Source organism: Monopterus albus, unplaced genomic scaffold (assembly GCF_001952655.1).
Source record: "Monopterus albus unplaced genomic scaffold, M_albus_1.0 scaffold272.1, whole genome shotgun sequence".
NCBI classification, from domain to species: domain Eukaryota; kingdom Metazoa; phylum Chordata; class Actinopteri; order Synbranchiformes; family Synbranchidae; genus Monopterus; species Monopterus albus.
Window position 1 is genome coordinate 969,564 of NW_018128152.1, and position 24,430 is coordinate 993,993.

The 24,430-nt window shown below is 41.2% G+C and overlaps 1 protein-coding gene across 5 annotated transcripts in view; it reads right to left on the reverse strand.

Moving 5' to 3' along the window:
- Positions 1–20: 20 nt before the first annotated feature.
- The window catches only part of usp25 (ubiquitin specific peptidase 25), a 43,214-nt gene continuing 18,804 nt past the window's right edge, over positions 21–24,430 (reverse strand). The window contains exons 7-26 of one of the 5 annotated variants that reach the window (XM_020622110.1): positions 22,672–22,809; positions 20,165–20,241; positions 19,892–19,965; positions 19,035–19,186; positions 17,955–18,082; positions 17,747–17,842; positions 17,445–17,609; positions 14,240–14,478; positions 14,025–14,095; positions 13,692–13,920; positions 12,526–12,786; positions 10,248–10,387; positions 8,616–8,789; positions 7,767–7,862; positions 6,715–6,893; positions 5,925–6,003; positions 5,668–5,747; positions 5,235–5,358; positions 3,167–3,359; positions 21–2,024 (exon numbers count right to left, since the gene is read on the reverse strand). In XM_020622110.1, the coding sequence (XP_020477766.1) occupies positions 1,852–2,024; positions 3,167–3,359; positions 5,235–5,358; positions 5,668–5,747; positions 5,925–6,003; positions 6,715–6,893; positions 7,767–7,862; positions 8,616–8,789; positions 10,248–10,387; positions 12,526–12,786; positions 13,692–13,920; positions 14,025–14,095; positions 14,240–14,478; positions 17,445–17,609; positions 17,747–17,842; positions 17,955–18,082; positions 19,035–19,186; positions 19,892–19,965; positions 20,165–20,241; positions 22,672–22,809 (2,868 nt within the window). In that variant the 3' untranslated portion in view covers positions 21–1,851. Of the gene's footprint in view, positions 2,025–3,166; positions 3,360–5,234; positions 5,359–5,667; positions 5,748–5,924; positions 6,004–6,501; positions 6,605–6,714; positions 6,894–7,766; positions 7,863–8,615; positions 8,790–10,247; positions 10,388–12,525; positions 12,787–13,691; positions 13,921–14,024; positions 14,096–14,239; positions 14,479–17,444; positions 17,610–17,746; positions 17,843–17,954; positions 18,083–19,034; positions 19,187–19,891; positions 19,966–20,164; positions 20,242–22,671; positions 22,810–24,430 lie in introns of those variants that run through there. The other 4 variants (XM_020622109.1, XM_020622108.1, XM_020622111.1 and 1 more) reach the window with 4 other exon arrangements.

Consider the following 24,430-nt stretch of genomic DNA (forward strand, 5'->3'; position numbering starts at 1 on the left):
CCAGCCAATGACGTGACAGGCCTGTGGCTGAAAACGCGGCTCATTAATAGAGAAAGGCAAATGAGGCAGACGAGCTGTCAACTGCCAGCACCACAGAGACATGAAGGAATGCAGAAGCAGCTGAAACTTGTTAATAGAGGTTCATCCCAGGTCAGTGACAGACACACCGTAAATGTTACAAATGATCAGTGTTTAGAAGGCAGCCTCTGTCTAAGCCAAGGTTATTTGAACATGTGCAAAACTTTGGGTCATTATAAATGCTTTCAGTCAATATAGATAGTCCATATGTGTATCATGGGGGTCATATTTTCTAAAAGCATATATCTTAAATGCAATTATAATGCATTCAAAAACTTCAGGGTCTTAAACAGGCACGGGTCAGTGGAGGGTTAAAATGCAATTTTTGTATTTCTGCCGAAAGGTTAAACAATGCCATCTTTTAATCGTAATAGCCTGTGACAGCTTTTAGATGGCAGTCAAGGTTTTATGTAATCAGGAAAGTCAGAAATGCTCCTGATTTTTCTGAGGTCTTTTGTACAAATAACAAGTTACAGCTTCACATTATTCTCATGTCTATTAAGAGCATGCCACGGGAATACCGGTGAATAAAACATCACCTCATGCTGAATCAGCCTGTCATGACAAAATGATGGACACGGACAGAGTAGATGATGAGTGCGCCTAACCAAACGTGTAATATACTGGACAAGTTGTTGGATCAGGTCAAACTCACTGTTCTGCAATGATTCCTTTTCATGGTTCTGACTGTGGTTTGGTTTACAATTCAAAACATTTGGGACTGATGCTTTTCATCCACTGACAGTGGGATTCTGGACACGTCGCCTGCATCAGATGGGATGTTTGTAATGATCTGTGTTCCCGGAAATTAATATTACTGCAGGAAATGTCCAAAATGTAATAGAGACACCCCATTTCTAAGCAGCTAGAAGTGCATTTGGGTTATATTATTTTAGTCACATGCTCTGTGCTCTGGAGTCTGTCTGATTCTAATAAGCTGCACAGTACAAGTCTGAGACAAACAACACCTTGTGTCAGTGATGTTAGTAAAGACACTGAGCCTCTACTTACCTTGCTAACTGCCTGTCACTCACTACAAGTTAGTATTGTGCATGGAGAGTACAAATCAACATCAGGCAAGAAATGTTTTTTATTTGGCCTAAAAGGGCCATAAATAAAATTTTATTCTCTCAATTTATTAACAAGCCACAGGAAGGTCCATGGCTGTCTACCACAGCACTTAAAACATTTCATTCTGGCGCAGTCCACAAAGACTTGAGATCCATTTGAGATACTCTGAGCCACTGAGAACTCTGAAGGCTCTCTTCCTTGCTTCCTTAGAAAAATAAAACAAAGTGTGGTAATACTGTACCAAACTGGAGGAGAACAGCGGGGTGATCCTTTTCACACAGAGGAGGGTGCTTTAGTAAGGGCTATGAGCGTAGCTGGGGAGGCGTGAATCAAACAGCAACAACAACAACAATATTAAACTACAAAAAAAAAAACAACTCAAATTTGTTTGTTTTTTTGCAAAGCTGAAGCAGAATGCGTTTGGCTTTCAACCACTGCAGGATTGCCAGGACCCCACCCCCCCCACCCCATCAAATCAGCTTCTTCTCTCATGTTTCCCTATTCCCTCCCCCGTCCACTGTGTTTTGCTTAAAACTGAAATAATGTTTATAATGATAAAACCTATAGCAGCAAAGAGTAACAGAGGAATAACAGCTAGAAACAAGTAACCCCTGGATTTAAAAGGAAGGCATGGGTTAAGAGAGGTCCATGGGTTTCAGCCCGATGTCAGGCCTGTGAACAGGGATGGGTGCCCCTCTGAGCTCATCTCCCCTTGGTGGGCACCCTGCCAAGTGCGGCCATGATGCCACCGAATCGTTCACACAGCTCCAGGGTGGAGTAGGTGGGCAGCTTGGGGGGATCGTGGAAGGTTTTGATCTCCGTCGAGCAGTCCAGTAACTTTGGAAGGAAGTCAGTTAGCTTTTCCTGGAGATTGGCTGCCAGCAGGAGGAGGACAGACAGAGAGATAGTAAATGACTAACGACATGAAAATCAGATTGCTAAATGCAGAAATCATAGGGTAAATGTTTTCAATGTGATATAAGTAGTTTGAAAACGTGTTCCAGAACAAAACAGATTGTAAAGTTCTGGTGAGCTGGGTCTGGGCGATAATACTTAGCTTTTCCTGAACAAAGGCCAGGAACTCAAGGGAACATGCTCTGTGAACTCAGACTGGAACATACTGATAAAAGCTGAATCCTCTTCCATCAGGTTTTTCTACCTAGAAATTCAGTTCTTTGTGAAATCTGATTATAGCATGGATCAGGTCACACATTTGTCAAAACCTGACCCATGACTGAGAGTGTGGTGTCTGAACCTGGCCTGAGCCCAACGCAGTTGAGTTTGTACAGTGTTTTCCCCTTTATCATTAAACAAATTAGTCATTTAAGTGCTCCAGCTGTCCAGCCTAAGGTTTGACCTGCATGTCTGAACTTGACCTAGAACCAAGCACAATTTCTAGACGGACTCAGTTTGGGTATTAACACTAAATCTGATGGACAATCTTAAAACTCCATAGCTGTTTGCCACAACTGCCTTTACTTGAGTAATCAAATAAGTGTTTTGTTTACAATATTGTCAGAAAATAGTGAAAAATGCCGATCTCAGTTTCCCAGGGCCTGAGGTGTCTTCAAAATGTCGTTTTGTTCAAAAATCCAGAAGTATTCAGTTTGCTGTGCAGTTACATAAACAGTGAAAAGCTGATACATTTTCAGACTAATATCTAAATCAATGGTTTTTCTTTGTTTCTATTATTTGCTAGACATCAAAACAATACAATGATACATTTGTAATTAAAAAAGGTGTAAAGAAAGAAAAATGTTTCAAATTTTAGACTCTTGTAAGTTAAGGTGGTTGATGTATTGGCAATAATGTGCAAAGCTGGCAAAAGGGTAAACACTGTCTACTCAAACATATTTGGCTGCACTCCAGGAAGCCTTTCAAATGTGTCAACTAAGCACTGGCCTAATTATCCTGGTCTTCAGCAGGGGTAGGGAAGAATTTATTAGTAGCCTAAGACTTCCGCTCTCCAGAAATATCTAGCAGGCTGAGTCTACTCCTGCTCCCTCAGGAGACTCACATTCCATCTCTTGGCCCAGGTAGGAGCACCAGCGGTTCCTCATGTCTTCAACTGCCAGCAGATCCTTCTCAGTATCATGGACCAGCAGCAGAGGGATGCAGGGCACCACCAGCTCGTTCATGATGCCTAGGCCCGTGGTCACCTCTGGTTCTTCTCCTGACTCGAACATGGCGGCCGCTTGCTCGTTTAATTTCTATTTAAAAAAAAAAGAAGATGCTTAATGAGTCTTTAATACATAGAGAGCTAAAATAGCAACATTAATGGATGTTCTAACTCTTAATATTCCTCTTTGTATTTTCATTTAAGGGATAATCATGGTGTAGGTTTTGCAGATACAGTTCCCATAATTTGAGGGCTCTGGGACATGTAAACAGGAAGTATAATGTTGCCATGGAGTCAGCTGGTTGAGGTGGTAGATGTGGCTACAACTTTTTTTGCCTGTTTTCCTTATATTTAGGCAAAGTAGCACAGCTAAAAGTATGTCAAATTGGCAATTAGCAGTTCCAAGGAGCGGTATGAATCTTGTTGAAAACTACTGCAATGGGGTTCTAAATGTCTGAACCTATTAAGTACCACTGCTGCACAACTGCTAATCGTGTTGATAAGCAGGCCACATCAGCGAGACCAACAACAATAGCCAGTTTCCTGTTGGGTTGAAAACAACTGGGATGCACCTGTCCCTTTCACCTCATGCAGTATCTCGTGCCTTCCTCAGGGTGATGCTGGATTTGTGAAACATCCAAGTACATTAAACCCCATCAGCTCTCTCACACCCCCCCGGTAAGGTGTCTTTCACCGTTTGAAAACCTCAACTCCAAACTCAAGACAAGGTCAAGCCACACTCACAGATTTAGACAGAAGAATAGTGTGAATGGGGAAACAAAGATTACCAGTTCATATTATCACTCTGTTCAAGAACACACTTTGCTAACTTATGTTATCTTTTTACACCAAACAATACTTTTATTTTGATTTGTTCAGATTTTATTTCACTATTTTTGTTTCGGTTTTGCTAGTGACGTTTTCCATTTGTTCTAAGACAGAAATACTAGGCAGCTCAAGTACAAACAGTAATTCTCCAGACATCATGAATATCACAGTGTACCTTATAGCCACTGGAACTAAAGTGGGCTTTGACATACAAGCGTGCGTGTGGACAAGCTTTCCTTCCCATTCCTGGCCTCCACCACCTTGCTGTTACAGACAAACTCCCTGACCTCCTCTCTCTGAGGAAACAAACTGCTTTTTGCAAGCCAGCTTGGAGTTGGGGACTATGAGGCTGGATTTGTAAAATATCCAAGTACATTAAACTGTGTCAGTGTTAGTAGTGTTTTCAATTCAAACAAAAGCTGAAGGTAAACAGCTGAGCGGACGGAGCCAGAGTTTCTGGCCAAAGATCTAAGATGTCCGATCAGGCAGTGCAGAGCTGAGGTTTGAGGTTAGCCGAGGACACGCTTGTATCTCATGGTAATGTGTTTACACTCACTGGCCCTCCTGTTTCCTATTCCCACTCCAGTGATTACATTATGAGCACAATGCCGGTGTAAGGTTACTGAGTGCAGCAACGAAAAGGCTGCTAAAGACCAGTATGAGGCTGACCAAAATACCCTGTGCACAAACCAATAATACCAGAGCCTGAAGCTTGGTGGGAGTGAAATGAAAAGGGGCTCACATCACAACGCTGAAAGGATTTTCATCTGTCAGTATCAGATGAAAAATCTTCAGCGGAATCTTTTGTGGGCTGCAAGTAAGCCAAAGCAATACCTCAGCAACAGCAATTTGATTACAGTACCACAGCTCAGTACTGAATGGGGAGATGTGTGGCCATGTTAGTTTTGCTGAGTCACTAGCTGAGGAAGTTTGACACAGAGGGAAGGGAGTGACAAAGAGCAGACAGGGATCACAGTGAGCAACTGCTGGACACCAAAGGTTTCCGTTCCAAAACAGACCTTGCACAGAGGGAATACCCTCCTTGTAACCACTTTGTGTAATTAAAGAAACGTGACATATGGGAATAAACATATCCATTCATTTTAACAGACTTGACAAGGTATCTGAACAAACTCACCAGCAAACAGTCTCGACGGTAATGACCGAGCAGCTCCTCATCATGCCCTCTGTACAGCCCTTTTGACAAAAGCTCTTTGTTGTACTGATGTGCATAAATCAGATACATCAGCGCCTCCATGAAACTGTTGAACAGATTTTACATTCAGATAAACTAGCCTGCACTGAAATATTCTTAAGTAAACCATTCTACAGAAGAAATAAACTTGATGACCCCACTGTGCATGACTATAAAACTCAGACAGTTGCACAGACAGTTAATTGCTGCCCTCTGCAGGAGACAAGTGGAAATTTACTGGCTGCTATACATGGGAAAAATAAAAATAAATGTAATGTTCAACAATCCACTTGTCTAAGAAGATTACTGGAGACTTGAGTTCATTGATTTTCCAAAGTTAGATATTGGGAGGAGTACTGGAAAGGTGTCACCATACTTGGCCTTCTGAAAGAGTTCCAAGCCAGTCATCATCAAGATGGTTGTCTCACGGAAATTCCTGTAGTCCTGGTGCCACATCTGATTAAGACAAACAAAAGTTACCATAGGAAAGTTCCCAGAAAAGCAAAGATAAAATGACTGAACTTCTAATTATTAACTATGTCACAGCAAAAGCTTTAACGAGAAAACAAAATGCTACCTTAAAGGCAGACTAGTATTTTAGATAAATAAAAACCAGATGACACCACTGCTGACCTCGTATTCATCCATGTTGACTTCCTCAGGCTTAATTAGGTCCAGTTTGGCACGTGCCACATTCATAATGCTCTTACATCTGTGGGGCAGATGGGGAGACAGGATGAAGAACTGGTGTTAGCAATGAGATGGTGAGCCATTGTGAGGTACTCCAGGAGATGAAATGGTCCACCCTGCCCCTAGGCTTTAACATGGCCTAATGAATTACTCTTTAGTGCTGAGAGGAGAAGTGAAACACTCCTCCGGAGGCTCCTATTGAGGCCACATACACACATAAATCTAATTATCTTGCTCAAAATAGAGGAGAAGGGAGAAATCAATTTTTCACTCATGAATATGAATTGAGGCCAACAAGCAAAGCTGAAAAGTTTCAAGAGATCATAAGGGGTATTGTACACCTTAATGACATGAACATCACAATGTTAATGGGGAAGAAATCTTGATATTTTCCAGCAGTATATAAAAAAAAGTAATTACTGGACATGTATCTCTTAACATTTGCATTTGAACAAGAGATAGAGGGAAATCTCATCAGAGAGGACTGTACTGATGAGCGTGTGTGCTTACAGTAAAACCAGGAGGCCTGCTGAGGACATTGTATGTCAGGGGTCTCTGCTACCCTCTTCTGGTCATTTTGAAGAGGTAATTTTATATAACCCTAACTTCATTCTATAATGTTCCTAGTTCAAGACAACAAGAGAGGAAAAAACAGAACACACTGAATGACTTATGAGATTATTAAAAACACAAGGTTGTAGAAGGCATATAAGGAGTGAAACATCTAAACTACCTTTCATCGAAGGCCAGGTTCCTGTCAGCAAACTGTGTGAGCAGAGTCCTCTCCAGGATCTTCTTTGGTGCCTGGTTTTGGATAAAGTAGACAATGATGTGCTGAAGTCGGTAGTCAATCTCGGGCGGTGTGTCCTCTTGGGCAAATCTCAGGAGACGAGCATACTCCAGCTTTATGGCCTAACCAGAGTGAAAAAGTAGGAACATGTAATGGTTAAATCTCTGAGGCTGAGGCGGTACAGTCATGGTCACCCCTTTCTATTCAGCCTTCTCTCATCTGTATGTCAGGAGCTCAGATATCCTAAATAACAAATGGCTTGATTGCTTCCAAGAAGATAAATAAACAGCAGGACTAAAAACTGTCCAAATAATTCCGTAAATGTTGGACAAAGATGTTGATGATAAACAATCTTTCCTGTCTTTGCTGTAAAAAAAAAAACAAAAAAAAAAAACAAAACAAGTTATAGTTTTAATTGGCATTTCAACATGGATGCAAATAAACAACACTTCTGCAGTAAACTAACATGTCTGGTACATGAATGCCAAACATTTGAAATACTTTTGGTGGACATGCATATTTACTCACTGCTGTTACATTGTTACATATAAACTATATTATTATTGTTCTTTCTTAATACATGGCTACTATTAGATGTTTATTTGCTCCTCAATTTACTTTTTTTTGTCACTTGATTTATTGGAGATTTAGAAGTGCTGGTTTTAAAAGGATGGGTTGTAAGCATTGAAACCTTTTTGTCCAGACCATTTGAAATAAGATTATTTTGACCACATTAGAGGTATTGACTGGATGCAACTGATTTCAATAATAAGAAGCATCCCAAAAGGTTGAACTGACTCAACATCTGAACAACCGTCAATTCAGAATTGAACCTCAGGGCATTAGTAAGGTTTAGGTAGTGCTGCTAAACATTTAATACCATCTACTGTGCTGTAAGAACGTTCACAAGAGAAGACAAAGAAGAGGACTGACATAAAGGGAAGGGGAATGGAGGTGACAATGGAAATGAGAACAGTAAAGGAGAGACAGGGTACCTTAAAAAAGGCTGCCTCAGGCCCATTCTTTTCATATACGCTGCTGGATTTGCCAATGGCCATTATTATACCCTGCATGTTGGGGGTCATCATTGCCTGCCCAGGAAGCAGGAACCACGTTAAAAAAACAACAGATCCTTGTGACGAACCAAGCAAGGTCAGCCACTATGTTGTGTTCTAAGGCACTACAATAAAGCATACCACAGTCAGGGCATGCCAGACATCACACAGCAGTTCATGCATTAGTTACAGTGACACAACTGTGAGGGATACAGCCAGTGCAGTGGTACAATGTGTAATCCTCACAATCCTCACAATGTGTGAAAATCAAGGCAGCCATTTGATAGCTGTGTATGACAGATAGATAAAAGTGCAGGGAAGTGAGGGAACAGGCCGGAATACTGACTGACAGCAGCAAGTTCACACTCATCTGTGCCAAGTTTAACAAACATTTGGTATCAGATGAAGAACATACTACGGCTTACTATTCATATGACAACTTGAGACCATGTCTTGACTTTTTCCACATAGCAGTCTCTCATGAGAAGAAGCAGACCTATGCTATCTGCAAAAGCTCAACCTGCCTTTGTGCCAAGATGGAGATTGGCTAAAGAAGACTTTTCACACAAGAGTGATGCAGAAAGGCCAACAAAGAGGCCATATTTGTGTGGCATTTCAGCTCCAAGCCAATTCTGAAACCAGTCTGCATGACGTGTCAGATTTTCTCAGGTGTGAAAAATCTTGTGTAGAGTCATGTGAATGGCCAATTATGCTCTCATTCCATTTATCAAACTGGCACAGACTTCTCAGCATAAAAAGGAAGACAAGATTCATCTGGGTGAGAGCTACCTCATCATCATACCCTCCCTCTTCTGACTCAATGACAAAGGTGCACACGTTAGGAATGGCCACCTCTACTGTGCGCTGGCCAGGGGACTCGTCCTCTGTGACCAGGTCAGGAGGAAGGGTGGAGGGGGTGTCCACCTGGACCTCTGGCTGAGGGGAGGTGGAAAGGGGAACAGACTGCAGAAAGATTGGGACAGATGAAACAGGAAGGAAAGAGGACTGACTGAAAGGCAAGGAACATTAAATATAAACAACAGTGAAATATTGACAAAATGATAAGATTTGATTCTGTGACATAGTCATGGCCAACAATACTGGCACCCCTACATTTCTGTCAGACAGTGCACCACTTCTCCCAGAAAATTGCTGCAATCACAAATTTTCATTAGTTCACCCTTTCACTATTCTTTCATTCCAGCTGAGAGTCTGCCAGTGCCCGAGTGTGATGCGGACCTCCCTCCCAGTCCACCCCCCAACTCAAAGCCGCTCCGCTCATTATCAACTATCAGTGCTCAACTCAGACTGCATCCTGCTCCACTCAAATCGCACCCAGTCACTCCAAAAAAAAAAGGAAATAATTAGCATGCATTTCACGTTTAGCTTAAACCGTAGCCTTACATCCCAAAGAACGGCTATTTTTTTCCAAATAAAAATGGTTTATTTCAAATTACAGTTAGACCTGTGTAACAAGGAATACAACACAAAAAGTCACGTAAAATTCAATGAATCAGTGAATCAAAGCTTGGGCATGCTTCAGGCTCGTGGTGTGAGCGGTACTGGAGCGAAATTGGAGCAGGACATAGGGTGACGCTCCCTCCTTTTTTAAAAAAGCCGCTCTGTCCTGTCCAAAATCTGCCCGCTCGCACTTAGCTCCACTCACATGCTCTGCATGCCATCTAGTGAAGGTTATAAGAAGCGGTTTTTGAACCACGAATAGTCATTCGTGCTATATAGCCAGATATGGGAGAGCTCTCAACAAATCAAACCACATCAAAACAGACATGACTAAGTAAACAAATAGCATAGGCCATACCTAAAAAAAACTACGCCTCATAAATTGCTAAGCTGTCAACCTCATCACTTGACATTGTGCTCCTGCGATGCCGCCATGACGTCATTATTCAGCTAACGCTAGCTTCTGTACAGTTTGTCACCACCAGGTGTCGGCAGTTCTCGTTGTAGCTAGAAAACAGGACATGAACAGGAGGGGCAAAGAGTGGTCAGGAGTGGCATCTGGTATGACTCTGAATCTCACTAGATTCTCTAGCAGCTGAGAGGAAATTCAGTAGAGTACCTTTAACATACAGGCCAGTCATATGATCCCTTGTTAACAGAAAAATATTGATTGCAGCAGCTTTAAAACTCTTACATTTTAAGAGCCAAAACTGACAACCCATTTAATAAATAACCCAGCATCCCGAGCAAACAATTACTTCTACTTATGTAGTCTGGGAAACGAAAGGACTGTGTAATAAAATAGGAAAATATAAAACCACAGATGGATGCACTGTGGAATGATGGTACAGTAATTATAACAAACTGACATGCAAAAAAAAGACAGGTGAACATGATGGGTGACAATGACTTGGTGTGTGGGTGAGTAGTGTACTGCATGTCTTTCTGTATTTTACATACAGCACTTAACAATGCTTCGGGGCTTCTCTCCTCCTGTTCAGCAGCAGCCTTGGAGATGGCCCTCTCCGTGTCCTCCTGCAGGTGCTTGGAGTCATTTGTGGGTGAGGGCTGCTCCATGTACTCTGGATCCTGCTGGGGCACTGCACCAATGACACCATTAGATAAATGTAGAAATCCATGGCTGTTTATATTTCATCATTTCAATATTAAAACAGACAAGTATTTTTAAGTGATTTTATATAAGTTTGTTATCCATACAAATGCCAAAACAGCAGTGTGAAAACTAGAAATTTACCATTAGTGTGCAGAAATTATCCAACACATTTATTAATATCCAGGCTTACATGTAGAAAGGTGTTGGACAGGTATCTCAACTGAAATGTAGCAACAGTATGTCCAAATTAAAAGTATCAACTGGGTTCCTTTACATGTTTGGCTAAATTACATCCTAGTATCATACAAGAGCTCAAAGTACCGGTACCTTTACACCTCACTGAAACAATGCTGAAATCTTCCTGAAAAGTGTTGAAATGAAAAGCTCTTTTGTGATCTTTGTCTGCATGTCTTTGGTCTTTCCATATAACAAAACAAAAAACCTTTGACAAGAGCTGAATTCTTACTCATTTTAGAAGGATCTTCTAAAATAGCCTGAACAAAATTACTGGTACCTCTTAGAAGTGGTGATAAATAGGTAAAATGTAGTGATTGTAGTGTAGTGACTGATCAGACTGGTGTCCTCAATCTCAGAATCGGTCATTCAGTTTATTTCAGTGGAGAACAGTGCTCATTGTGCTGCTTGTATCACTGTGTGCACCACACTGAACATGGACAAGAGAAGTTAGGGAGCTGTCTGGGGCAATAAGGAAGAATAGAATTGCATGGCCAAGGTAAAGGCTACAAGACTATCTCCAAGAAGCTTGATCTCTGTTCCTGTGAACACAGTTATTAATATTATTAACAAGTTTCAAGGCAGAGACACACCAAACTGACATGGAAGAACTAGCAGCGACGTAGGCCGACTGTTGCATTGCCTCAAACAAGGAGAAACCACACTAAAATGGGTGAAATCATGGATACTACAACGACAGGCTCAAAGGGCTTTCCCGATCTGTTCTCTGCTAGTGCACTGATTAGCTTTGATGAACAGCCAATCAGAGTGGTCTCTCTCGCTGATGAGGGATGCTGCCAATTCAACATGCCGAACTGACTGAAAAGCTGCCGACAGGGTCCAACTTGGAGAGATGAGGGCGAGACGCTCACTGACTGCTTGACAAAAACTGAGTAAAGGCCATGTTGATAAACCACAATGCTTCTAGGAGAATGTCCATTGGTAACAACGGTCACAATGGTTCTTTGTTCAGTTTAAAAAAGGGGTTTTAAAAAGAAAAAAACACCATCCCCACTATGAGATACATAGAAGGTTCAGTTATGTTACATGGACGCTTTGCTGTGCCTTGAAACTGTACAGTTCACAATGAAGCAGAAGATTCTGAAGGCATTTCTGAGAGTAATGTAGAGCCCAGTGTCAGAGCTCTGACTGGTCGCAGCTCATGGCTCTTCCAACGCGTCATTAACAAAATGTACATCTAAAAGCTTCATGGACGTGAAGAAGACATTCTGAAGTGGCATGTGATGAGGCCTGACCTTTATCCAGCTGAACATCTGTGGAAACAGCTGTATTCTTTCAAGTAATGTGCCCCAACAGGGGATCTCTGGAGAGACCTGAAAATTGCTGTGAACCAATGCTGCCCATCCAACCTGGTTGACCTTGAACAATTCTGCTAAGAAGAACGGAAAAAAATTCCAAAAGAAAGGGGCCAGGCTTGTAGCTTTACTCTCAAGAAGACTGAGGTTGTCATTGCTGCCAAAGGTGCTTTAACAAAACACTAAGTAAAGGGTCTGAATACTTATGTAAATGGGACATTTCAGGCTTTTATTTTTAATACACTTTCCAAACACTGAAAAAAAAAAACAAAAAAAAAAAAACAGTTTTCACTCTATCACTGTGGAGTACTGTGCGTAGATCGATGGGAAAATAAAAGAATTGAATCCATTTTAAGATGAGCCTGAAACATAACAAAATGTGGAAAACCTAAAAGGGCCTGAAAACTTTCCGTACTGATTGTATCAGAGAGAGTTAGAGCTCTAAGGCTGCCTGTCAATATTTCAAGGTCATTTCCTCATCTAAGTCTCCAGGGAACAATTTCAGCTTCTTAGAACCAAGTATTGATTCACAATTAAGTATTCTACTCACTACTGTGAGTGTCATGACCCTGACCTGTATTGTCTGGAGGGCTGGATTCAATACTCATGGGCTGAGGGGAAGAAGAAGAAGTGGAAGTGCTGGATGTAGCTGAGGCAGCAGCAGCTGCTGTGGCCAGAGCCAGTTTTTCTTGCTGGGCCTTGCGGGCCTGCAGGATGTCCCACTCCTCAATCTCCTTGTCAAACAGCTCATTGTCCTCCTTCACGTATTGCTTTAGGTCTGCAGGCAGTTTGTCCATACCACTGAGTATCTGCCCTGTTTCTTTATCAAATTCCTCTGCAAAGACAACAGAGAAGAACAATGAACATATTTGGTCTGTACCAAAACATGAAAGCTTATTAAATGCTGTCTTTGGAGTGAAACTCTTTCAAGAGAGAAAACAGTAATATTTTTTCTTAGTGCTGCAGTACCTAAGCACCAGAACACAAGACACATTGTTGCTATCACCCCCACTCAATAAACTGAAGAAGTTCTTTGCTTAATTAATTGTTTTCATTTTAAAGGGCAGGTTGAGCTGGTCACACCACCCCAAACTGTTCAACAGGAAAACAAATGGCAATAGAAAGTCTGAGTGGAATCACTTCTTTGATTTAATTGCAGTGTTAAATTCACAAGACGCTCAGAGATAAGGCAATGCAGTTACTTTTCTAAGGGTATGACATTAAGACAACACCAGTGAGAGAGTGAAACACAGGTAACACAATGAGCAGTGGTCAAAATGGTTCATTCAGATGTGGCAGGCAAAAGCTGCAGCTACATGGGACATCCTTTTTCTAAGACAAAAAATTTACTGACTAATTTCTGAGCTGGACATCAGATCGTTTGTCAAGCTGATTCAAATATTCTGTGTGTTCAGATCTGACTGAGCTGTGAAGAAGGAGGCATGATTCTTGATGCAGATTCTGTCAATCTGGTGCTGAGGTTTAAAATGCTGATAGTAAAAATAACTGAATCAGTCCGTCACTAAACAAATAAAGTAGACTTTATCTTTGGGCCTGTTACTGTAGCCAAGTCCAGTAAGTGTACCTGAGAAAATAAGCAAATTAACAGATAGATAAAACAATCCACACTTACAGAAGTCTTACAACTGTGAAGTATCTATCAGTTTTCTGAGCAGCAACGTTCATCACTCTAAGATACACCTGAATGCTACTGCCAACCATATTCAAGTCCATATATACCTTCGATGAGAAAGGGCTTCTTGTCATTGATATACATGAGACAGTAGGCACTGGCATTGCGGTAGCCTCCGAACGAGTCCCTGATCAGCTCCTCCCATGATGACTTAGTAACTGAGATGTCATTGTACTTCATCCAGCAACACTGATGTGGGTCGTAGATGTAAGCCCAGTAGTGGCCTGCATTTGCCTGGCCTTCGTGGACCAGCACTGCATGAAGCCGGTATGGAACCTGGAACAACACAAAGGAGATTTAAAATGCTGATTACCAAATGGAGCAGCTGATGTGGCTTTTTGTATAGTTAAAAAGAGTGATTACAGAAATATACTGCTCACCTGCATCATAGATTTGTCTGAGTACATTAGCTCAATGGTTCTGTGGATTCTGGTTATACTGCCCTGCAGATCTGATCAAAAGAATATCATTTTCATTTTAGTAAGCACCAATCTGTTTATTTTTGCTGTATTATACGGGAATTAACATGCAAATCACCAAGGAACGCCAACAAAGAAAGCATAAAGGGTTGCAATTGGGAGGCAGACAGACTCACCACGGGTGTCATTTTCTACTTCACTTCTCCAACGATGCAAGCAACCCTCAAGCACCCTCAACTCTTCCTCAGTGATGTGGCGTGGGGCAGGGTGCATGGGAAGGTCAGGAGGAAGCCGTGACTGGGTAAAGGGCTTATGAATGGGTAGTCTCTGCTGCTGAGCTGCAGTGGGAGCTGTGGTAGGACCTGAAGCAGGGCCTGAGTTCTCTAGAGGAGGCAAGGAGTCTTGCTCAGCCGTGCTGCAGGGTGAGAGAAATGAATGAGATAATAAAAACAAAACACATACAGAAAAAATTGACCACCTGGTTTGGAGTTCGAAAAAAATCTAATCATACTTGCATGCTCAAAGCAGTAACAGCATCAAGAAAGTCTGACATTGCCAGTAAGGTTAGCTAAGCGCAGAATGACTGCTAAATGGGCTCTGATCAATTCTGCTCAAGAGCATCTCAGCACTGTTTGGAAGGAATGTCACTGTATGGTTTTATTAGAGAGATCAGAATGAAGGTGTATGCCCTTCAGGTTAAGATAAGACATTAAAAAACTGAGGTAAAACTGTTCAATTACATTTTTTCAACCAATATTAGGTGCATAGAGCAAATGGGTTTCCATTATTAGCTCTACAATAACTATTTGGCCAAAGAAAAAAAAACCCACTGTAGTTCCAATGGGCCTCATTCATAAACCACTCAAAACAGATTTATCCATATCATGGGGTGGGGATAGAAATGATCCACAAGAACTTCAATCATGTTCTTCCTTTTTTTTTTTCCTCTTCCTCTTGGGTACCAACAATATTCATAGGTCAGGGCTCCAGACTAACTTTTTCCATTAATAACACTGGTGCTGCTTTCCGAAAACTTTAGAAGTACCAGTACAAAATTTTATCCACACGCAGTGCAACACATTACTGATAAACGCTTTGGTCATCAGAAATAGTATGCTGTTTTATTTTAAAGGACAAAGGACAAAGTGAAGTAGTGATGGATGGGCCCCCATCTTATCCAAGTGCCCTGTCTCTGTCCCCCCAGATGATGAAAAGCATCTTTGGTAGAACAGTGAATTCCTTCAATAGAAATGATTTGTTATCTTTAATTGTTGTATACAATTCAGTATTATTTGGCCACTTTATACTTCTTTATACTTTTGCATCTCAGAGGCAAATTTCGTACTTTTTACTCCACTAGATTTAGTTCACATTAGGCTTCTTTGCAGATTCATACTGTTAATAATAAATTCTGATGAATCATTATAGATTAAGTTAACAGTATATAGCCTACAGTAATTAAAATGAGCCCCACTATTACCAACTGCAACATTAAAGATGAACACATAAATGCACCAATATCATTCCTGCATTTTTATTTTTGGTACTTTTATGTATATTTTGATGCTAAAATTTTCTACTTTTACTTAAGTGACGGTTTGAGAGCAGTACATTTACTTGTAACAAAGTGCTTTTAAACTGTGGTATTACCACTGATCTGAGTACTTCTCCACCACTGGGGTCACAGTGTCTTTTATTGTCATCCAGCCTCTCTCCTGCAGACTGATTAGTAGCCTGCTTCTAAGTGCATCTGTCCCTGTACAGTTTGCTTCTTGCTGTGCTTTACAAGTGTTCTGTGTTTAATGTTTGCAGCTGAGTCAACAAACTTAGATTCCCCCATAAATGTTGGGCCACACTGAGTGCAGTACATAGCCTACACGATGTTCCTTTCTTCTCAGCCCTGTAAACGGGGTGAGCCAATCCTGTCAGAAAGAGTAGATGGTCTTTGCATTTTTCAACACCTGCTGATTCCTGTAGTGGCACTGGAGGGTCTGAATGATCTTTTCTTTTGAAAAACTAATTGATAGTTTGCTTCATGGACACCAAAAGGCAAAGTGGGAGCAAGAGTCTACTTGTGGACCAGACACAGGTGGATGACATCTTGCCCAAAATCATTCCCAAGCCACGGTTTTTAGCCTTGCAATAGCCACACACACACACACACACACACACACACACACACACACACATACACACACGCACGCACGCACACACTCATGTCTCACTGTAGTTGTGAGGGGGAGAGTGAAAAAAACACACACACACACACACACACACACACACACACACACACACACACACTCACGTGTGTGTGAACTTGCAGACAACTATTGTCCCAATACTATGGTTTTGAGTAACGCATTCAGTTACACCACACTGACACACAAAGTGAAAATGAAAATGTAAATGTGTCTTCTATCAACTGAGCTGGACCACAGTTGTAGGGAATGAACTCACTGTTGTGTTTTGTGTTTTTTTTGTCATGTCTCAACTCGAATGGTGCAGAGAAAAACCCTCCCTTGACTAATCACTGCAGCACAAAGCAAACATTCTCTCTCTCTCTCTCTCTCTCTCTCTCTATCACACACACACACACACACACACACACACACACTCTCTCTCTCTCTCCCTCCGACTGTCACTCCCCCCGTGACTAAATGGTTGCTGTCTGGAACCCTGTAACCTACTGTATAAGTAATATATCAAAGTTACTAAAATTCTCACACTCAGACAGACTAACAGCTGATCCAGGATCGTTCTACAAGTCGCTGTCCAGTTGAACATCCTCTGACAGGCTAACATCACCTACACAGTAAGGTATTCTCTCATAATCTCTGTGGCTGTCATATTGATTTGACTGCCTCTTGTGTCAGTTATGGACCACTCTGCCTTACTAAGACTTTACTGAGGGTTCTGCATCTAGCCTCACGTCAACTCAACTCTTCTGTCACTATACAAGTGATAACATCCCCTAATATGACTATCGTATCAGCTAATTTTTAAAAGATTTTATCTGCTGATTTCCAGTGCAGCGTTATGCTCTGCAATGTGAAGTTCTTCTTTTTACTCACATTTTGCAAATGAAACATGTCTACAAATCAAGCATATAGTCTTATAGTTAATTGTCAAGTCTATTGGGCATGCATCGATTCATTCAATAGGTGGCACTCATCTAGCTCAAATTAGCAATTTATGACAAGTTTGTATAGTTCCTTGGAACACTAATAGAAGCAAGTAAAAAGATTTAGCATAGGAATGTGAAAACATTCTTGAATAAGGCCTGTCATTTCCATATTTTCCTGTCCCTGTTCCTAAAACCTAAAAGAATGATACAGAAAAGACACTGAGGACAAACTTCAGGCTGTCTGTTGCTTAACTTGCCTTGGTGGGGGCTGCTGTTGTCCCGTAGTGCCACCGGGAGGTGCTGATGAGTCAATGTCCTCCACAGGGGAGGTGCACACTGGCTTACTGGAGGCAAACTCCATGGCATACTGGAGGACATCTGCCAAAGGAAACCTCTTGGGGCCTGAGCCATAACTCAGATACCTGAGAGAAAACATAAAGAAATAGTGGGTGTCACAGAGATGGAGGGAAGCTGAGGAAGAGAAATAAGAAGAGAGGGCTTTCTGAGAAACAAACAGAGGGACCAGTCAGAGTGGAACTTGCTAGTAAACACGCAGTACCTCTCTAGTCGCTGCTGGAGCAGCGTCAGATGCTCTTTTAGCCTCCTGATCTCCTCCCTCTTGATCCTGGTTATTTCCCTGTTCCTGTCCATGTACCTAACAACACAAAGATCACAACCGACAATGTCTTAAAAAGACTTGGGATTCATTATTATTTATAGCAGAGACAAATTCTGCAATGTGTTAAGAGTGTTGGTACTTCTATCACCTGTCCATGTAGAGCATAGAGGGGAACTCAAGCTTGTTGTGGATCTTCTCAGGTCGTCCTAGTGCTTGGTTGAACTCAAATCTTGACAGCTCAAAAGTCAATACAGGAGGGAGTTCTGTAAACCAGTGCTGAAACAAAATTGGATATTGCTAGTGAGACTGATTCTTTATCACATTAGAATATAGAGTTTGTTTTAACTTGTTTCTTAAAAATCTGTTCATTTCCCCTTAGAGAAGATTGTTTGGCTCCTTGTCTGTATAATGTGGAGATAATTCCCCTGCACACCTTCCAGGGGAAATCCCTGTATTCCTATGACTCCTACCATCACTGATGCTCCTCCCCTCTCTCCTGCTGATGGTGCTGATGGCTGTGCTTTTCCAGAGAGCTGGGTGCTACAACCATCTGTGAAGTGCCTTATATTTAGCTGGTTCCAGCTACCATGGAACAGCATAGGCAAGGCTACCACTAACCAGAGGTCAAACTCAGAATAGCACAGATGTCAAGGGCAAGGAGGTTGAACCTTTGGAGACAATCCATCACATATTCCCAAATTATTTAACCTGATTGTTTTCTCTTAAGTGGTAATGACAGATGCTGAATGGTAATTGTTTTATGAAAGAATTAAGAACTGTAGCCTTTTCACTTAGTGTTGGGCAACAATAAAAAAATAATTGACTTGACACACGGCTACTGACAAATGATAACTTATAATGATAACAAATACTTAAATGTTTCAAAACCAATTATTTAATTTTATGTTATGTGATGCAATTACATGTTGATAGAAAGATTACTTCATATGCCCTTGAGGAGATATTGTTAGCTAACAAGTGACACAAATACATGGAAATCCATGTGTCTAATGATTAATGTCAGTAATATTTTCCTAGCAAAATGTTATGCATGCTGTGACCGTTCTCATAGTCACACGGGCATTAGTTATTGCTGGTACGGCTCTAACATTTCATCTGAGAATGAAAATAATCTTTGTTTTATTTATTTATTTATTTAGAGCCTCTCAGAATTTCCATCAAAACAGTTTAATGGAATCAAAAGTTGCCATCTTCTTTTAGCACTGACCTCTTGTCCAGACCTCGCGGTGTTTTCTGCTGAATGCAGGGACTCGATCTCACCCTCGATCATTGCTGCCTCAAGACACTCATGGAGATCCTTGAAGCCATTCACCTGCAGAGGGTACTGCCCAAACATCTCTGTATTTTCAAATTTTTTACCTGTGGAATTGCACACGTACAAGAGAGATTAACAGATGAGCACTAATAGCCATAACTGCTAAACCAAATGAAAGGGCACCTGAAAACAAGAGGAGTTATAATATAATAGGAGGCTGGCGTGTGGCCTTTTTCAAACTACAGTATTTATAGCTGTCGTCACATGTGACTGAAAGATCATATACATCATTTTATTTACATACTGTAGATTTAAAGGTGCATCAGGGAGACAAAAGAGTTGAAAATGTGAAAAAGTTCATAGCAGGAGCTATTTTACACCAACCTGCATTTGTATTAAATTTCACTTGTTTAGCTGTCACTCAGTCATGACTACTTAAAGCAACTGCAGAGAGCTGCATGGACCAACAACAAAGAGGAGGAGAGGGGTTTCTAGTGGACATGCAGATGAGGCATTAAGGTCATTTTATGTGCAGCCTTTGCTGGCTCTGGGCCAATATTGTCATGCATAATAAGCACAATGTCACTCAGCCGTCAAGGTCTTCTGTGATCAATGCAACAGCTCTGCTCTTTTACACAGATCACATCTCATTAAGACAAGGTCACCTTTCATTACTAGGAGCAAGAACTCGGTTGTTTTCTGGCTGCTGCATTCAGACCATCATAACGTTTCATCATAATCTGTCTGTGATTCTCTAGCTACCCTTCACTTTTCTCTTTTTTTGGTTTTAATTTAACACCTCATCTCACCTTCAAGGACACCCACAGCAAGGAAGCGACCATAGAAAAGCTCCACCATGGGGTTCTTTGGCTTCTCACCCTCCCTGAAAACAAAAAAGTGGGGTCCAAAAAAACAGGACACAGCTGTTTACAGGAGGTGTCTGATTCATTTGAATGTAAAAAAAAAATAAAAATAAATTATATTTAAATTCTGTGCTTCAGAATTTGCTGCCCAGTAACACCATGTCCTACTGTATGTCCATTCTATCCACAGTGACCTCGGATTTAAAGAACTGTGGATACCTGTCTTCTTCAGCCTTCATTTGAAAGGCATCCTCCAGCCAGTCCAGCAGCTTGTGGGTGAACTCGCTCACATCCTGCTGTTGAGTAAAGCACAGACATATGTACAAAATTACATATTCAGAGAGTCGACTTACACGACGTACGTTCACATTAACGCAACTCCCTGGTGTGTTTTAATGCACAGGGCTGCGATGTTTGGGGGGGTGAGGGGTCGTAGGGGGAGTGTTGTAGGTATGTACAATATGGCCATATTGAAACAAGTTGACGGGAGTGGCTTCATTCACATTTCCAGCCCATGAGCTTCCCTTGTTCTGGTTAGCCATGCTGCTAATGTAGCTTACTCTACCATAGTACCAATTCTGCCACCTGTGTCTGTGCTGATAGATAAAAAGACATTTAGCATTCAGTACTAATGAAAATGCATGGTGTGCTGTTATGGTGTTAACTGTGGCTCAAATTTGACAGTGAAAAGCAGCGAATGCTCATACTAACAAGATGAACAAAAGAGCCTTCTTCCTGTGGGCATCCATTTTCCTGATCATCCCCCGTACGTGACTGATCTATGAGGCGCCTTTGCCAGATGATGCCACCGTCCGGTCCAGTACGGTGAAGGTGAAAATGGCATAGAAGGTCACACACTGATGTGTGAACACTTCCATGTAGTGATGATGTTTTCATGTTGGTACATGTTTTTTTTTTTTTTTTTAATGCCATACGTAGTACTGTGTGTTCTTCCCAAACAATTCCACCTTCGTTTCATCTGTCCACGGGATATTTTAACAGTAAGTGTTGTGGAGTGTCAAGGTGGTCTTTGGTAAACCTCAGGGATGCTACAGTGTTTTTGGAGAGCAGTGGCTTCCTCTGGGGTGTTTTGCCATGGATACCATGCCTGTTCAATATTTTGCAAATGGCTGACTCATGAACTGAGAAGTTAACCAACTCCAATGACTCCTTCTGGTCTTTAGCTGTTACTCTAGTGTCCTGTGTTGTGCCTTTGGAGTGATCTTGGCTGGGCGCCCACTTCTATGGAGAGTAACCACAGAACCAAATTGTCTTCATTTGTAGACAGCATGTCTAACTGTGGACTGATGACTATCTGAAGTCTTTGAGATGAATCTGTAACCCTTACCAGCTACATGCAAATCAACAACTCTTGATCGTTTTTTGCAAGGCATGGCTGACATCAGCTGATGCTGCTTGTGAATAGCACACGACATTGAGTGTTTTTTTTTTTTTTTTAAGTCAAGATAAACCACATCTCCATTCTCTTTTGATCGACTGGACTCCGGGCTTACTAACACCTGTGACTTTGGTGAAGATCAGATCATATTTCATGACCAATTTATGAAGAAAACCAGGAAATTGCAAACCGTGCCATGACTTTTTCTTGCGACTGTATGATTTTGTTGTATGTATGTGGATGTCTGTACGTCCTGCCATATACAGTAAAAACACTAGATTCCTTCACATGAGGTGATTTTAATTTGATTTGATTTGATTTATTCTTTCAAGCATGTAAAGACAGTTATGTCAACACACATAATTTTACACATATCCATCAAATGCTAATCCAATATCAATTTGCTTATACCTAGTACATGCTTGAATGGAGTAGGAAGAAGTCAGACTTATCTAGTCCTACCCCATGACATCATCTTACCATCATTGGTTTGCAAGCAGTATCTCTACATAAATAATTCTCTTCTAGATCGTAGGTCTTCTGAGATCCCTTTTTTGCAAGGCATGGCTGGCATTAGCTAATGCTGCTTGTGAAAGCACATGACACTGTTTGAGTGTGAATGTACAAGGTAGCTCTAAACCACACTTCCATTCTTATCTCATGGACTGGACTTTTTGCTAACACCTGACTACAGTTAGCATTTAGTGACATTAGAAGCCTGGTGTTACCGTGACTTTTCCCCACCATCACTTTGTATGTTTAATGGGTGTGTTCAATAAAGTTATTAAAGATCATGACTGTTTGTGTTTTATCAGCTTAAAAAAATACTGTTAGTTGATATTTGTGACTTTGGTGAAGATCAGATCACATTTCATAACTAATTTATAAAGAAAACCCAGAAACTGTGTCATTACTTTTTCTTGTGAATGTAGGTTAAAAAGGATGCCATTTTAAAGGAGGCTTAACTATTGCTAAATGCTGTAGGGCATGCACCCAGCTGCAGAGAGTGATTATTATCTGTTAGAAATTCCTCGCATACTGAACTAAAAACCTTTATTAAAAAGGAGGTCTAAATTCACTTCAGTGTTGTTGCTACTTTTGTAAGCAATGCAGGAAACTCAACCAGGTCTAAACTGGCATGGGGTGCCATGTTTTCCAACAAGCAATATGGGTTCTATCAGTGGTGAAAAGGTTGCAGTCTCCCTGACTTCATCAGTAAAAGACATTAATACCATAAAAAGAACAATCTCTCACCTTTTTTGCAATAATGATGTCTGTTCATTGAACACTGCCTATACAAAGTGAAAGTTATTAGAATGAGGCTTACCTGCTGCAACTCACTAGACTTGAAGGCATCTTTGAGGATTTCCACAGCTCGTGATGGATCCACGTATTTTCTCTTGGACCCCAGCATGAGGGAGAAGAGGTTCCTCAGCTCCTGCATGAAGGGCAGGTTCCTGTGCTCCTAGTCGGAGTAACATAATGAACAATGTAGTCAATCAAACTTCACAAATCTATGTTGCTTATCTCAGAGGAAAGATGCACCAATTTCTCACTGAAACACTGATCATAAAGATACACACTATAAATATCTCTGATTATTTTTGGAGGTAATGCTCCAATAGTGCACCAATATATAGTAATGCTAGATGGTTAATTGACTGCATGCTTTGTTTATTCACTGTATTTTCTCTGTGTCAATCTGTTTAGAGGAGAGAGGGGCTGCTCATGATAGTTTGCTTCATTGACTATCATTACTTCATTACAAACACATGGTGTTTGTAATGCGAATGCTTGAGGTGTGAAGATGTGGACACTTAGCAAATCATCAGCGACTGCTCAGCTAGTATGAGAAATTTATCAAACAGCTGCTGAACAAGCAGAACAGACTTGCAGAAATGTGACATATTCACCCCTTTGCCCACGGTCTACTCACTGAAGTCCCCATTTCACCTCTAATCCAAAAAGTGAAGTCCTCGTTTTACCTCTAAACCAGTATAGGCACCTCTTTACACACCGTGCTAGTGATGCTTATGCTTGAGGTATGAAGAGTGGACATTTAACCAAACAAGTGACTGCTCTGTGCACATGCATAACAGCAACAGACGTTTCTGTGCTAGTGAGTCAGGGATGTTGATATAAAGAATAACATCTAAGCTCTTGTAGTCTTATACAGTTCAACTAAAAGGTCAGTGATTAGGACCAAGGGAACTTAAATGAAGAAAGGACTGCCGCAAACCACACTTCTGCAGCAGAGGCTTAGACTAGATTAGTGACAGGCTACTAACCCTATGGTGAGCACTCTATAAGGAAAATACTGGCAAACTACTGTACAAATATGGTAAATGGACTGTATTTACAGGTATGTGCCAAAAAATTAGAATATCGAGGAAAAGTCCATTTATTTCAATAATTTGTTTCAAAAAGTAAAACTTGTATGTTATATTAGTTCACTACACACAAAGTGAAATATTTCAAGCCTTTATTTGTTTCAATTTTGATGATTATGGATTAAAGACAAAAAAAAAACCAAATCCAGTATTTCACAAAATTAGACAATATGACAAAGTTCAACATTGTAGGCTCCCTGTGTCCCAATCTAGTCAGCTAGTTAATGCAAAACAACTGCAAAGGTTTCCTCAGCCTTGAAATTGTCTCAGTCTGGCTTAGTAGGCTTCAGAATCATGGGGAAGACTGCTGACTTGACGGTTGTGCAGACGACCATCATTGACACCCTCCATAAGGAGGAAAAGTCTCAAAAGGCAATTGCAAAAGAAGCTGGATGCTCACAGAGCGCAGTATCAAAGTATATTAACAGAGTGTTAAGAAGAAGGGAAGAATGTGGCCGGAAAAGGTGCAAAAGTGACAGGGATGACCGCAGCCTTGAGAGGATTGTCAAGCAAGGGCGATTCAGAAATCTGGGGGAGCTTCATAAGGAGTGGACTGAGGCTGGTGTCAGTGCATCAAGAACCACCACATACAGACGTCTGCATGACATGGGCTACAGCTGTAGAATCCCATGCGTCAAGCCACTCCTGAACCAAAAACAACGTCAGAAGCGTCTGTGCTTGGCTAAGAAGAAACAG